General features: G+C 41.6%; 1 protein-coding gene across 2 annotated transcripts in view; it reads left to right on the forward strand.

Moving 5' to 3' along the window:
- Positions 1-3,599: 3,599 nt before the first annotated feature.
- Positions 3,600-16,026, forward strand: part of LOC106085290 (leupaxin) — a 198,971-nt gene continuing 186,544 nt past the window's right edge. The window contains exons 1-2 of one of the 2 annotated variants that reach the window (XM_013249482.2): positions 3,600-3,858; positions 3,923-4,015. In XM_013249482.2, the coding sequence (XP_013104936.1) occupies positions 4,003-4,015 (13 nt within the window). In that variant the 5' untranslated portion in view covers positions 3,600-3,858; positions 3,923-4,002. Of the gene's footprint in view, positions 4,016-16,026 lie in introns of both variants that reach the window. The other variant, XM_059364968.1, reaches the window with a different exon arrangement.

The raw sequence follows: 16,026 nt of genomic DNA on the forward strand, positions 1-16,026 counted from the left end.
AAACGGTTGATAATTTCCGTTCGTGTTGGGGTTTTGTCAAATTATGTCACCCTGTGATCTAAGAAAAAATAGTTATCGAAAGTTAGCAACGTCGTTAACTTCGCACAGGTAAAGGCCAAAACAGAATGAGCGCGTTAAGCATTATTTTTGAGTGTCGCGTTAAAAATGCAACTCTTCAAACAAATACCACGAAAGCAAAGCGCAAAACTTAAAGAATTTTCAACTTTGGCGTCTGAAATCGAGCTTCATTCTGTGTTGCCGTACTTGAAGTCAAGATATACACATTTACAAGTAGTGGCAGTTGCCCAACAAAATATTAAATGCTCTCACGCGAACAACTGTTAACAGCCGGCCGGTTTTGACGGTACAAAGATGTCAAATTTTTGTTTGCATTCTTTTTGTCGTTTTCTTTCTCGCATATTCTCTGCTCATGCACGCACACATATCCACATACGCACAAACGAGTGTTGGTAAAACGACTATCGCCTTGATGGCAAGATGGCGGGTTGAACCATATGATTTGTGGTTGTTGTACAAATGAGATCACCTTAAATTGTTTCACCATGAGTGCACTATCTGTCAAAATCAGTGATTAGTGCAACCCTGATCCATTTGATATCGCTCGCTGATGATATTTCTTGGTTGAAATTGAAATCGCGACATGGACACACTTTTGTTGACGTTTAAATGTTTTTTGCTTTACTATTCTTTGAATAGAAAGCATTAAACCTGGTCTAAAGCCGGATAATATCCTGTAATGGAATCTCAATACGATTTTTCAAAATTTCAAAAATGCTTTTGTCTTTATCATTTTTCTACTCACAACCGAAGGATGGAGTTAATTTATTTTATTATTTCACTTTCTAAACATCGAAACCTCTATTTCAGTTAAGAGGGAATGCCATACAGAAAGAAATCAACAAGTAGTTTTGCTTTATACTATATTGTTTAAAAAATTCGGCGAAAAATATCACGAAAAGCGAACAAAGTATCAGCCTTGAAAGGCATAAAATTCGTAATTGTATTAAAATTCTAAAACATCCTGGTCATGTCCACCTCTGTCCTAAAGAATTTAAAATTAATATATTGAGCTGAAACTTGGCCCCATGGGCAAATCAAATTCGAAGATAGGCTATATATTGAGCAAGCCCTGATGCCAACCGATCTTCGGATTCAGAAAAAGCGTAATTATTAACCGATTCGAGACTATTAGTAGCTATACGTATAAAGTATAGCTACCATAAAGACTTGTCTCCCGATAAAAATTTGGACACAGCTGTCATGCAGATCTATCGATTAGACCTCTTGAACATTTTTGACACGTATTTTTGCCTTATTTTGCTTTTTTTGTGGTATTAGACCCCTTTCCCATGTCAAATCCGGTCTAAATCGGACCATATCTCGATATATCTGCAATATAGACCTATATCCAGCATGGGTGACACATTTTTCTCTCCTCAGGCTGGCGAGATTTGTGAGGTACTATTCTATGTAAAGAAAGGGCAGCCACCTTTCCCAACGGATCTGTTAATTCCGAGGATCTGTTAATTAGACAATTTCTTTTCAATAATAAAATTTTTCCGCTTTAAATAATTCTCATAGTCATAAGCTCGACTCCACTTTATAGAACAAAAACATATAAACCAAAATATAATTTTTTAAACATAACTATAATGTGCTAAATCAATCTTATATTCATATTACACTAGAACTAATTGTTTTTAAGTGTTCCTTTTATGCCATTAGTGTAAAGAATGCAATTTATTTAATTCACATATTGTTAGCTTATACGTTTTTTAATGTGGATTTTGACAGTTGTTCACGTGAAAAGCCGAATAGAGTACCAACCATGACATAATTACCAGGTAGTGTACCGTAAACAGCTGAGTACAATTTTTTCCCGCGAAGTACACTATCTATCAACGAGTTTTGGTTGAATATATCTTGATATCAACCACAATGTAGGTTATGAAATGAAACAATACAAAAATCTCAATGAAAACATGTTACTTTTATGAATATTTTTTCATAAGTAATGAAAGAATGTCGTACTGAATGAAATCAGCAAGTTTTTTGGCTTCAAAATCTTTTATATAAAAAAAGTAATCGCGAAAAACAAACAGGACCAGCATTAGACTATAAATTTACAAAATAATTATACTATATTATCAATATAGTACCAGACCAAGATTTGCTAAATTCAGTAGAAAACTGCTTGCAAAGGCCCAAAAGCATTTGTATGAATAGAAAAGAAGCTAAAATATGTTTTAAAACTAATATTCGTTTATATTTTCAGCAGTGTCAGCTGTGTATTTTCCTATGTTTTACAATGAATTCGCAACATCGACCAACAGCGACAGAGGTGAATTTAGATTGTTGTTAAATATATCTAAATTCTATGTAAAAATGCAGATGGATTACTAAGATGTGATTTAATTATTTAGATATGCAGTAATGCATTACATGTAATAATTTTAAAAAATATTTCATATCTATAATGAAATCAGTGCATTTACTCTCAATTCGCAGAGCTTGCCTCTGAGCGATTTGAAACCGTACAATTTTTGCGGTTTTCGATTACTGCCACAAATTAAAATTGAATTCGCAAAATTCTTATGATTGCGATTATCGGAACAGACCCGAATATTTTAATTTACTTAAACATATTAACGGCAAATTTTCTACACCAACACAATCCTGCCACCATATATCACTGGCGATCGAGCTTGCTCACCTAGAGGAGCTTCGCGAGGATCGCCACCTCCACATATAGACATATGGTTACAATAACGACAACAACACCATATTTCACGGGGATTAATTGTGCCTAATTGCTACTTTTAAAGGTGGGTATGGAGATCGTTCTCAGTGGAAAGTTTTCACAAAACATTGTTTCCTTATAAAATATAATAAAAAGACATATAGGCATCATTCCCATCATATGTTTTACACCCAGTATTATTTTGGTAAATTGTTTTGTTTACGTATTGTCACGAAAAATAGAAGGAAAGCTATATTTGCTGACAATTGCTATTTATTCAAAAGAAAATGCAACCCGAATGCGACGAAAATTTATTTTTTTTTATCATATTGGCCCAAGTTGCAAAACTTTCCACTCAATAACGAGCTTAGTACCTCAAATGATATTCATTCATGATTTCACAGATTTTTTTCACTATTTTTTTTTTATTGAGTTTCACTGTGGAAACATAAGACATGAGCCTAAAAACGCATTTTATTTTTTTCACACATTCGTCATTTATAATTTCGTTATATGGCATTTTACATGTAAAAAAGCCGATCAAATGTCAACCCATTGGTTGTAATATGTCACTGAATACCGAAATATTCCGTAAGCGACTATACCTTCTGTTTATCTACCTTGCCTTAGTTCATTCACCATATCATGTACCGCTTTAATGCGACCCAGGCGAACATATTGAACACAGCTGCCCATGTATCGCAATTTTGACATTCCCCATTGTCGATTTCTTATTTGTTTACTTGTCTCATCTGACCGTGTTGTGTTTTATTTTGTTTTTGTCATTCCGATTCGTATTTTATTTTTTTGAGGGGGAGGTCGGTTTAAGAGGTGTAGCATTACTGGCGGCGACGTACACTAAAATCAAGAACCACAAAGGAGAGAAAAAATCATTTAACAGACGTTGTTTAATTCCAAATAAATGTGAATCAGAGACGAACTCGATTAGTTGTCGTTGGACACGACCATAATAACTTCAATTCGAAAATCGCCAGCAAAGCTAAGAAGTAAATCCAGTTAAAAAACGACGAAAGTGCGTGCGTGTAAAGGAAAATATTGCGAAAAAAATCCATATTTTTGTAAAAACCCAAATCTTGGTGAGTGGTTTTGCTGTCAAGTTGCAAAAATTTGGTGAAACGAAATAAGTTTGTGAATTTAAAGGCAAAAAAAAGAATTGTACCAACCTTTGTGTAAAGTGCTTCTACGAACACCAGTTGCGGTAGCAGTTCCAGTTTCTAAAAATGGAGGATTTAGGTAAGTTTTTTTTTTATTTTTGTTTTCTCTAGGCAGCTAGCTGTAAATAAAGAAAATTCCTCCAGATGACATCGTAAGTGTTTAGGGTGTGGGAAAGGGTGGTGTTGAAAAGCCAGCGAAAGGAAAACGCCAACCGGTGTTTTCCATCAACCATGTTTCCTATTGTCCCCAAAATTTGTGGCTACTACTTTTGAAACTAAGCGAGTGGTGTGGTCTTCGTAGTCACTTAATTTCCGTTTGACACCATCCCATCTTCAGGGTCATCTACAAATCAAGCGTCAGAAACACGAATAAAAACAACTTTAATTGAAGTTAATTTGTCCACACACAAGCCCATAGACAAAGCATCTCGATATTCTCGCATTCACACAACCGAACATCAATTTGTTCGGGCCCCCTCCCATCTCACGTCATTCTTATGAGTCTTGAAATGAAGCGCGGCGTATTTGTATCGGTGTGTGTGGAAAGGAGTGGGGGCAGACAGGCGGGTGGCTGTATGCAAAGTTACAAAACAGAAGTGTAGAATGCCTTTAAAGCGAGGCAACGATAATTCACTGGCTACCGTTGCCTGTCTAAAGCTAATGGTATCTGGTACTGAGGTTCTTTCTATCTGTGTATCCCATTCTCTCACTGTTCGTTTTGTATTTGTTCCATTCAGGGTTGCCATACTTGCCGATTTTTAGCTTAAAAACGAAGTGCTGATTTTCAGATTTGCGCTCTAAAATGCCGATTTTTGCAAAATTTGAAAACTTTCTCTTTTTAATTTTTATACGTTCTTTTCCAATATATCGAAATATACGGTTCCGACCGTGCAATCTATATATAATTTGGGATCGTCGTAAAACTCTAAGACAGCGATGTCCAGCCCCTTATGTCAGCGTTGATGGCGAGTCACACGTATTCCTATTCTCTTTATTTCAGTCGTTGCGGAGACAGTACCGAACGAACATTCTCAAGGTTATACGCATCGTTTTTCTGTTTTTATTTTAAAAACAATGATTTTTGTTGATTAAACGCTTGGAAAATATAAAAAACTATTTAAAATTTCTAATTTTTTGTTTATTTTTGCAAAACACCAATCATTCAGTCCAAAAATGATGTTTTATATATTGAGAGAATTAAAAAGACATAGTATTATTTCACACATGCAGTCACATTTTCATTTTGGACATCGGTAAGACAACTACAGTCTTTAAAAATGAAGACACTGTGCTAAAACTTGGGACAGATTTTGTGCCATAGGACGGTTTAGTTCGAAGTTGGGTTACATTTTGATTTGCCCAATATAAATCGATTTTTCGACTTTATGGGCTGATAAAAGGCATATTTCACATGATTTGACTAACATTTGGTACAAAGATTTGTGCAAGAATCCTCAATACTCATGCCGAATCCCGATGATACTTCTTAAGCTTATTAAGGACTTATTTACACCCGATTTAATTTAAATTTGTAGCTGTGATATGTATAAGACCACCTGACAAACGATCAATTATACTCCATATCGGAAGCAATGGATCGCAATGGATATACATATGTAACTGCCATGTATCTCGATGAATCTCCTTATTGGATCCGACCATATTTATATAACATATTGTACATAACGTATTTTTTCACGATTGCGCAACCATTTCGAAGATTGAGTTGTAATTTGATTTAAGTGCAACATAAACTGATCTTACGACTGAACTTCTTGAGCTCACAAAAAGTTATTTTTTCGGGGTTTGGGTAAAGTTCCCTCAACATTAGGCATTTTTGACAATTTTTTATTAAAACTATTCGTGATTTTGTTAAAACAAAACGTTCCAACTTTTTGGCTGATTTTTAAAATTGGATTGCCGAATGTTTTTTTAAGTGCTGATTTTCCATCAAATTAATCTGGCAGCCCTGCTTCCATTATGAATTGCTCTCATTGTGATTTTTTTTGTTGGTGTTTCTCTTTTGATCAGTATCTCCCGTCATCGTTAGTTGCCATTCTAATGTTTATGATCAACATCGCATGTATCTTTTTTTGCTATTCCAAATTAACCCTTTGCTAGACGACGGAATTTAACTCTGGGACCAAGGTTGGCGAACGCGATTGGGTATTGACTCTGTACTCTCCATGCTCCTGCTGTAGGCAATTAGTCATTTCATTGGAGTTATTTCACATAATTTCTCGATTATAAGCGTGTATATTTACCTTCGCTTATCATACGCCGTTGCAGTCAAAATTGTGGATATGTCATGCATGGCATTTCAAAAATTCTTAAAAGGTTTTTCTTTGTTTTTTTTATGACTCTCTCTGTATTGGCATTCTTCGTTTATGACTAACACTATGTGCATGGGTCGAGTTGTAGTAAACAGAGCGCCAGATCACAAAACTTGGGCTCTGCAAGAAAAGCGCTGTCAGAGTTTTTTGCTCATTTTATTAAAGGGTGATTTTTTTGAGGTTAGGATTTTCATGCATTAGTATTTGACAGATCACGTGGGATTTCAGACATGGTGTCAAAGAGAAAGATGCTCAGTATGCTTTGACATTTCATCATGAATAGACTTACTAACGAGCAACGCTTGCAAATCATTGAATTTTATTACCAAAATCAGTGTTCGGTTCGAAATGTGTTCAAATTTTGACAAATTTTGTTCAGCGATGAGGCTCATTTCTGGTTGAATGGCTACGTAAATAAGCAAAATTGCCGCATTTGGAGTGAAGAGCAACCAGAAGCCGTTCAAGAACTGCCCATGCATCCCGAAAAATGCACTGTTTGGTGTGGTTTGTACGCTGGTGGAATCATTGGACCGTATTTTTTCAAAGATGCTGTTGGGCGCAACGTTACGGTGAATGAACACATTTCGAACCGAACACTGATTTTGGTAATAAAATTCAATGATTTGCAAGCGTTGCTCGTTAGTAAGTCTATTCATGATGAAATGTCAAAGCATACTGAGCATCTTTCTCTTTGACACCATGTCTGAAATCCCACGTGATCTGTCAAATACTAATGCATGAAAATCCTAACCTCAAAAAAATCACCCTTTATTATGAGTTTGTCCTCTGTTGAAGATACAACCACGCTACTTATAAAAATGTACACACACTCTCGAGAACATCTTCAAGAAGGGAGAACGGCAATGTTTTATTTTGGTTTTGCATTTCCAATGACGTCTACTTCTGTTGAACATTTGCGTCATTTCACGAAAATTAATCTCGTTTTTGCAAAAGCTAATTTAAACTTCTGGAAGACAGTTAATCGAAACGTTGGTCACAATATGGAAAATTTATAAAATAGAAAAATAGTTTTTATTATACACGGTTCATCCTGAACCCAGCTCATTTTATTAAGTTCTCCTGGCATTACTACAGAAGGTGGCGGGCTATCTAGCGCCCCATTTGAACGCCATATTGAGCGAAACAGCATGCTTAAGATTGGGCTATACGCCAAAGGTCTAAGCACGGCAAGAGCAAGCCAAGAAAAAACTGGAGGAGAAAGCGTCGAAACGGTACCCCCCAAGCCCTGTGTGGGTGGGTCATTCGTTTGGATTGGGCTCAAGGTGTACGCCAGCGGGGAAGGACGGTACTCAAAGGGTACTTCGACAACAGCAGCTAGTGAAGCATCTAAGGAGGAATCGTCCACACTGCAAGTGTTCAGTGTCCTGAGAAATAGTGGTTACACTCATAATGACAAGATGTAACGAATCTTGTGAGGATGAATTCCTGGCAGACTCAGAAGACGAGGCTAACGCATTAGTGGTGGAAATTCTGAATGCTGTCTATGGTCCGATTTCTGCAGATAAATCTCCACCATTATGAGGCCGCTTCGGCGGTACTAAAGGTCCTTCTGATGGCAGAAGGATTTGACGTGGTTCTTAGGCGGGAACTGTGGGTGTGCGGAGGAATGGTTCGTGGACTAAGTATTCCTGGATTTAAACTACTCAAGAGAACGGGAAATGGGAGACACAGAGCCTGTATTTTTGTAGTCTAAGTGTTTTTCTGCTTTCGTTGCGAAGCACAGAAAATTGAGTAGTAGAAAGCTTTGAAATAATAAATAATACTCGTTACTGGCTGGCTTCCCTATACATGGCACACGATTCAGAGATGCCACCTTCAAGCCTTAAATCTGCTGATTGAAGCCGCTTCTGCAGGAAAAAAGAGACTCATAATAGGTTGTGATGCTAATGCACATCACAAGATTTGGGCCCGGCACTAGATTTTGAGGTGTTCTTTCGGTGTGGTGTTCTTTGTTATCACGAGAAACTTAGCTGCTAGCTTCCGGGCGCGTCCACAGATTGCGGATAATGGAATGCTCCGTATGGAGAAGATGCAATTGCAGTCGCGGACAATCAGCGGAATGGAGCGGAGAGTCTCAGTGAGAGGCCGTGTGGCGCCGGCTCTTTCATAAATACTGAGTACGTATGATGCTCGATATGACAAGGCGAGTTGTTGGCGCCTTTAAATAACCAATGGCCATGATATTCCCACGGCGATGGATCCTTTGGACCGGAACGAGCTTGCTCACCTATAGGAGCTAGATGACATGTGGCTACAACAGCAGCAACTAGATTTGGATGATGTGTACGGGTTCGTCCTTTTTTCGTCATGCGAGAGACACATCCCAGAGTGCCTTCTGAAATATTTGCTCAATTATTAGCCAAGCCCTAGGGCCTTATTTGACTAATGGACTACATTTAAGTTAAAATATTATAAAAAAACTTCTTAAGTATAAAATAATAATGAAATATATAATAATGACTACTCAGTTGAGGCAACTTCAATGAAAAATATATAATAATTTCAATAATAAATTAATTAACACAAAACAATAATTGATGAATGATTGACTACTCTAATAACTTCAGCAACTTAAAATTGCTGAACATAGAAATTAGAGTTCTAAAATGTGATATCAATAAATATAGAAGATATGGCTTTTATGTTTTTTTAAGCAACACTAAAATCAAAATGAACTAAGATACATTTAGTTTAGCATATATAACATATTTCCATAGATATAAATATTTAATAATGGATGAATAAAAAACTACCCAGTTGAGACAGCTTAAATGAAAAATCAATAATAATACTAATAATAAATTACATGAAAAACAAAAAAAAAATACTAATCGTAATACGTTCTGCAACCTAGAGAAGCGCAACGCAGTAATTATATTTTTAAAATATGAATTTTGTTTTTAATTTTTTTTGGTCCAACCATGAAAACAAAATGAACTAAAATACATCTCTAAAATATGTGCATAGTTAAGACAATAGAAAAAATAATGAGACGAAAAAAAATTACAAAAAATTAAAACTGCAAAATTAGAAAAAAATTACAAAGGACAAAGGGGAAGTGGCAAAGCATTAAAAATTCTAGCTCCTCTTACATGAAATGAGCGCTCGAAAGATGACGTAAGCTTAGGTATCAGAATTGCAGAATAAAAGCCTTCAACAAATCATGAAAACTGCAACCTATGAAGTCAGTCACCTATGGCGTTACATGTTCGCGAATATGAAGCGAGTATACAAAACGAATAACTTATCCGCTCGCTTCTGGTCCGTGCCGGGATTGAAAAGAACACTGGACCCTGGTTCTGGACGGTTTGCCAGAACAGAGGTGAAGATAGGGGATTGGAATGGCCACACCATTCCGTGCAATAGAGACTCATCTCGCCTGCAACTGGCGCTAGCGATCCCAAAATTGAGTGCATGGGGATGACAGTCAAGTCCGGTACTGCATAGATAGGACTATACAACGTGTACATACCGCCGACATAAGTGGGCTACTATCTGGCCACAATCGTCTGGTTCTAATGTGCATCACGTTTTATGGCATTCTCGCCTTGATAAAGACCAGCGGGGCATAGCTTTCGCAGAGCAGATGGAAAGCTCCATGTTTTGCACGATGAATAAGGATAACCTCCTTAAGATTACGAGGAGATGCAGCAGCTCGCCAGACATTTCCATTGCATCTCCTGAGTGACGTCACATCTTTGGTATCAGACCACCTCTCCATAGTTATCACCATCGACCGACCACCTGACTTCATAACCTGAGCGCCGGACGTTTATCAATCAGAAGATGGCTGATAGGGTCGGCTTCAGTTAGTACACCAATCGCCGCTTCAGTGAACTGACACTCCCCTCGGATTTGCTAGTTACCGAGAGGAAATTCCGAGACATTATTAATGCAGTAGCCGCTCGCTTTATACCAGCCAGTCGAATACCCCAAGTACGACTCGATTTCTCGGCGCAGGCAGTGGTACTCGCAGACGAGCGTTATGGGATTCGTTGTACGGACCCCACTAACCCCATAATCAGCGACCTGAATTTGGAAATAGACCGGGTAGCCAACCAACATAAGCGAAATTTGTGGCTGAAGCAGTTGGAGCAATGTTACTTAGGTACAGGATGATGCCCAAGGTTGTTTAACCGTCAATTTATTGTGCATCCGAGAATGACCGGGCTAGGAGGCGATCCATTCGTAGTATCTGTGGTCTCCGAGCCGATGGACAGCTATCACAATCTAATGTGGGCGAAGTTTCGAATGTTATCCATGGCGCCAAATCATCCAAGACGTTTGGTCCCGACAGAATCTCTACACTGATGCTGAAGAATCTGCATTTTCCTGGAGTTGAGTACCTTACAACTGTCATCAACCTGTCTTTGAACAGTCTTATAGTTCCCGGTATCCGGAAGATGGGCAGAGTGATCCCGCTACTGAAGCCAGTAATGGGCCCGAGTTTGGGGAAGTTATACAGACCGCTCCGCCTTCTCTGACCAGTAGCCAAGACGCTTGAGGCACTCGTTGGAGAATTTCCATTAGACGGACATAGTTATGGATTTCGAAGACTGCATAGCACAACAATTGCTTTACATGCCATAGCCGCACACATTTGCCGCGGTTTCAATCTGAGGTCCACGTGACACTGGAGCTTTCGGAGGCATTCGACACCGTCGGCCATGCCATACTGAGAACATCTTCAAAACGTCCCTCCAGCCAGACCTGTGACGCTGGGTCGCGAATTATCTGTGGGGTCGCCAATCATTTTATGGATAAGAAGTCGAAGCACCGTAGAGTGAAAAGGGATATTCGCCAAGGCGGAGTTATATTTCCGGCTCTGTGTACCCTCTACCTATACTCTATTCCTTTCAACATCCTTATTCGATTCACTGATAGCGCAAAATACCCGGGTGTTTAAACCGCGTGTCATGCACTGGGTTTATACTGCATTTGTCAGACCTATAATGCTATATAGTATTGCCGTCTGATGGACGGCGTTTTAAAAGTCCACCTACTGTTCGATACTCAACGGATCCAAAGGATAGTTGTTTGGGCATCGCAGCCGCACAGAGGACGACACCATAGCATGCACTGAACTTAATGCTACACCGAATGACTCTGGACCTCGTGGCTGTAACTACAGCTGTGAGGCTAAGGGAGCTTTCTCTTTGGTCATGTGGTGGCTACAGACACTGTGTTATTCTTGATAAAATGCCGGATGTTCCAGGCAGTATTGATTACACATTGCCCGAGCCGCTTTTTGATAAAAATTACTGTGCCACTATTCCTAATAGATTCCATTGGAACTACAATATCCCTAGTAATAAAAGTTATATAGACTTTCATACGGGTGATTCCAAACTAGACCACTGGTGATGGGCTTTGGGATGTACTCTGAATAACTAGAACTTGTCATATCGGGAAGGTTACCCGACCACTGCAGTGTGTATCAAGCGGAGATCTTTGCAATTAATGGAGTGATGGAATGGCTAAGATGTAATGTCATAATGACGATTGGCATAAATATCTTCTCAGACAGCAAGGCAGCCATTAAATCCCTGTAGAACGCATTTTGAGTTAAAAACCGCCCTCGACTGTCGCAAGTCTCTCAACGAGATGGCTGAACAGTTCAATATTCACCCATTCTGGGTGCCGGGCCAAAGAGATATCCCAGGGGATTGTAAAGCGGCAAGCTTGCAGACTGTCACCTTAACCTAACCTTACTAAAAAATACGGAGCGTATAAAGAACCTCAAGTACAGACAGCAGCCCTATGTATGTTAAAGGGAGGCCAGTAAAGACTATCCTACACGAGGTAGTACAAATAATAGAGGAGTCCTTCAATGCTGCAATTGTCATAAAGTCCCCCTCATTGAGGTGGCCTTAAACAATGTGAGAAGCGATACATTTACCACTAAGCCATTACTAAGAATGGATGTAAATCCCATGGCATACGTACAGAATATTGCAGAGCACGTTGCGGGGAATTGAGATCTACCTGTTCCCTAGGAAGACGAAAATAGGTCAATACGAGGGCAAACGCTTCCTTGATAGAAGATCTGACCAATTCTACATAGTCGCGTGAGAGAGCCGTGGCTTGGTACTGGTCTGCGAAGGCCCTGTGGCCGAGTATGTCGCGAAACAGTTCTTGTCAGTTCCCTTACGTCGCGATGGTCACTTTGAAAGGTGAACTTCTGCACGTGTGCGATGATTAGGAGAAGTTGAAGACAGTCAAACAACTTTCACCTCGCTTTAATTGCGAGGAGAAGATACAGAATAATGGTAAGACCTGGATTCCCTTCTGGCCCACTTAGTCCTCTTGTTATTCTGGAGTTTTGTAGAGTTTTGGTTTGGGAGGCTAGACATTCCCTCACCGGGAAGAGTTTCACCCCGGTCCGCCTTTTACCCCAGTTTTGTGTCTTGTGCTTTAGTTGGTTGTTGTTGTTGTTGTAGCGGTTTATTGTGTACTATCTTTCGTCTGCTTGATTCTGTTGAGTGTCAAGACCCAGGAACTCCGCGACTAAGATGGGGTGCGTCCACAGGGATCTGGGTCTGAGTCGAGTGGGTCTGGCCGGGCAGTTAAACAGGTGACGTGTATCGTGCGGTCCCTGGTTACAGTCGGGACATACATCTTGCACGTCGGCATCAATCCTAGCTCTGTGGGAATTGAGGCGGCTGCATCTGCCGGAACGTAATTGAGCCAGAATCACTCTGGTTTGCCGGGGGAGGTCGATTTCTTCGGGTGCAATGGGTGGCGGTCGTACTCCAAGGACTACATTCACCCGGTAGCCAGTTAACGCGTCTGCTACCGTGTCTGCATGAATGTTGTTCAGACCCGCTTGATATGCCGCTTGATCTAGAGGTTCTCTCTTGTAGCGCTGGACCTCACGCTCTAGATCATGTAGATCTACCTTAAGGCTTCTGGGCGGTGGGTATCTATCCACAAGATGATGATTTGGATGATTTCTGCGATAACAGCCCAAAAGGTATTGCTTAGACAGCATGTAGTTATGTCTTCGCACTGGTAGGATCTTTGTCTCCTGGTGGAGGTGGTCCACATGAGAACTAAGGAGGCAGCCCGTCGCAGTTCGGAGGGCGGCATTCTGACAGATCTGAATATTATTCCACTGCGTGTCACAAAGCTGACGTGACCACACTGGCGCTGCATAACTTACCACAGACCGGCCAATTGCTTTGTACGTGGTCAACAAGGTTTCTTTGTCTGCACCCCAAGTGCTGCCAGCGAGTGACTTGAGGACCTTGTTTCTACTTTTGACTTTATTGCAGATTGCTGTGGCATGTGGGGAGAAAGTGTAGGAGCTGTCAAATGTGACGCCAAGTATTTTGGGACACTTGATGGTCGGAATCAATTCTCCATCGACCATCACAGTCAGCTCAGAATTCACCTCACGCGTATTTGTAGTGAACAGTGTGGCTGAAGATTTGGTGGCGGATATCTTCAGATTTCTTGCAGCGAAATATGAGGCAAGCTCGTTGAGGTAGACGTTCAACCTATCGCAGATGTCATCAATGGGTGGGGGGCCTGATGCCAAGATCGTACAGTCGTCCGCATATGATACGATCTCTATGCCGTCTGGAGGAGGTGGGATGGAGGAAAGGTAGAGGTTAAACAGAGCCGGAGATATCACCCCGCCTTGGGGAACTCCCTGTTTCACTCTACGGTGTTTTGACTTCTTATCCCTAAATTCCACAAATGACTGGCGGCCACACAGATAATTCGCGACCCAACGTTTAAGGCCTGGCTGGAGGGACGTGTTGGCGATGTCCTCAAATAATTTGGCATGGCTGACCGTGTCGAATGCCTTCGATAGGTCCAATGCCACGAGGACCGTCCTATCACATGGCCTGGGTTGATTGAAGCCACGGCAAATGTGTGTGGTGATGGCATGCAAAGCTGTTGTTGTGCTGTGCAGTCTCCGAAATCCGTGTTGATGCTCGGCGAATGGAAATTCTCCTACGAGGCTCGGGAGGAGTAATGCCTCAAGCGTCTTAGCCACTGGTGAGAGAAGGGAGATCGGTCTGTACGACTCCCCCAAACTCGGGTCTTTACCAGGCTTCAGTAGCGGGATCACTCTGCCCATTTTCCAGACATCGGGAACTATAAGAGTGTTCAATGACAGGTTAAGGACAGTGGTAAGGTACTCAACTCCAGGTAAATCCAGATTCTTCAGCATCAATGTAGAGATTCCGTCGGGGCCCAACGCCTTGGAAGATTTGGCGCCACGGATGACATTCGTAACTTCGCCCACGGTAAATTGTGATGGCTGTTCATCGGCTCGGAGACCACGAATACGGCGAATGGCTCTTCTCCTTGCCCTGTCTCTCTCGGGATGCACGATAAATTGACGGTTGAACAACCTGGCGCATCTCTTCGGATCAGTCACGGTTAACTCGCCAAAAGTGACTGAGGTCCTGTCGTCCCGTCTACCGGGGTTCGAGAGAGACTTAACAGTGGCCCACAATTTGCCTGCACCGGTGCCTAAGTTACATTGCTCCAAGTGTTCCAGCCACAAATTCCGCTTATGTTCGTTGACTACCCTGTTTATTTCCAGATTCAGCTCGCTGATTCTGGGGTTAGCGGGGTCCATAGCACGAATCCCATCACGCTCGTCTGCGAGTACCACTGCTTGCGCCGGGAAATTGGGTCGCACTTGCGGTATTCGACCGGCTGGAATAAAGCGAGCGGCTGCTGCGTTGATGATGTCTCGGAATTTCCTCTCGGCCACAAGCACATCAGAGGGGGGTGGCAGTTCATTGAAGCGGCGATTGGTATACTCTCTGAAGCCAGTCCAATTGGCCTTCTTATAGTTGATGAACGTTCGGCGCTCAGAGGTTATGAAGTCGGGTGGTCGGTCGATGGTGAGGATTATGGGGAGGTGGTCTGACCCCAAAGAGATGACGGCTTGCCAGGATACGTCACTCAGGAGATCAGGGGATGCGATTGAGATGTCTGGCGAGCTGCTGCACCTCCTCGTAATCCTAGTGGGGGCATCCTCATTCACCGTGCAAAACGTGGAGCTATCTATCTGCTCTGCCAAAGCTATGCCACGCTGGTCGTTGCCTAGGGGAGAATGCCATGACGAGTGATGTGCATTGAAATCCCCCAGAACCAGACGACTATGGCCAGATAGCAACCCACTTATGTCGGGGCTGTAGGCCTGGCCATTAATCGGGACACAGCTGCCAACCGGCGGTATATACACGTTGTATATCTCTATCTCGGCAGTACCAGACTTGACTGCTACCCCCATACATTCCATGTATGGGTCACTAGCGTCAAGCGCAGGCGAGATAGGTCTATACTGCACGGAATGGTGTATAACGAAGGCCAATCCCCCACCTCCATTCCTTGAGCGATCCTTACGTAGCACATTGTAGCCGTGACAACTGTGCAAGCTGCAGGTGTTAGTCAGCTTTGTCTCCTGGATCGCTGCGACCGATATGCTCTTCCGACTCATAAAATCCACAATCTCATCAATCTTGCCTCGCAGTCCATTGCAGTTTAACTGCAGGAACGATACATTTCCCGACACTGGCCTGGCAATAGTAGGGCTAGGGTGCTGTCTTTGCATAAATTGCCGTACGGGAGAGGTCGGGGGGGTCACATAGTCCGACGACGAGGACGCCGAAGGCGACGACGGCGACGCTTGTGACCCACTGCTGGCTGAGTTCGCACAGCACCTAGCGACATAGCCAGTATGACTATACTCCCGTAGCGAAGTTAGGCC

Source organism: Stomoxys calcitrans, chromosome 3, assembly GCF_963082655.1.
Source record: "Stomoxys calcitrans chromosome 3, idStoCalc2.1, whole genome shotgun sequence".
Taxonomy (NCBI): domain Eukaryota; kingdom Metazoa; phylum Arthropoda; class Insecta; order Diptera; family Muscidae; genus Stomoxys; species Stomoxys calcitrans.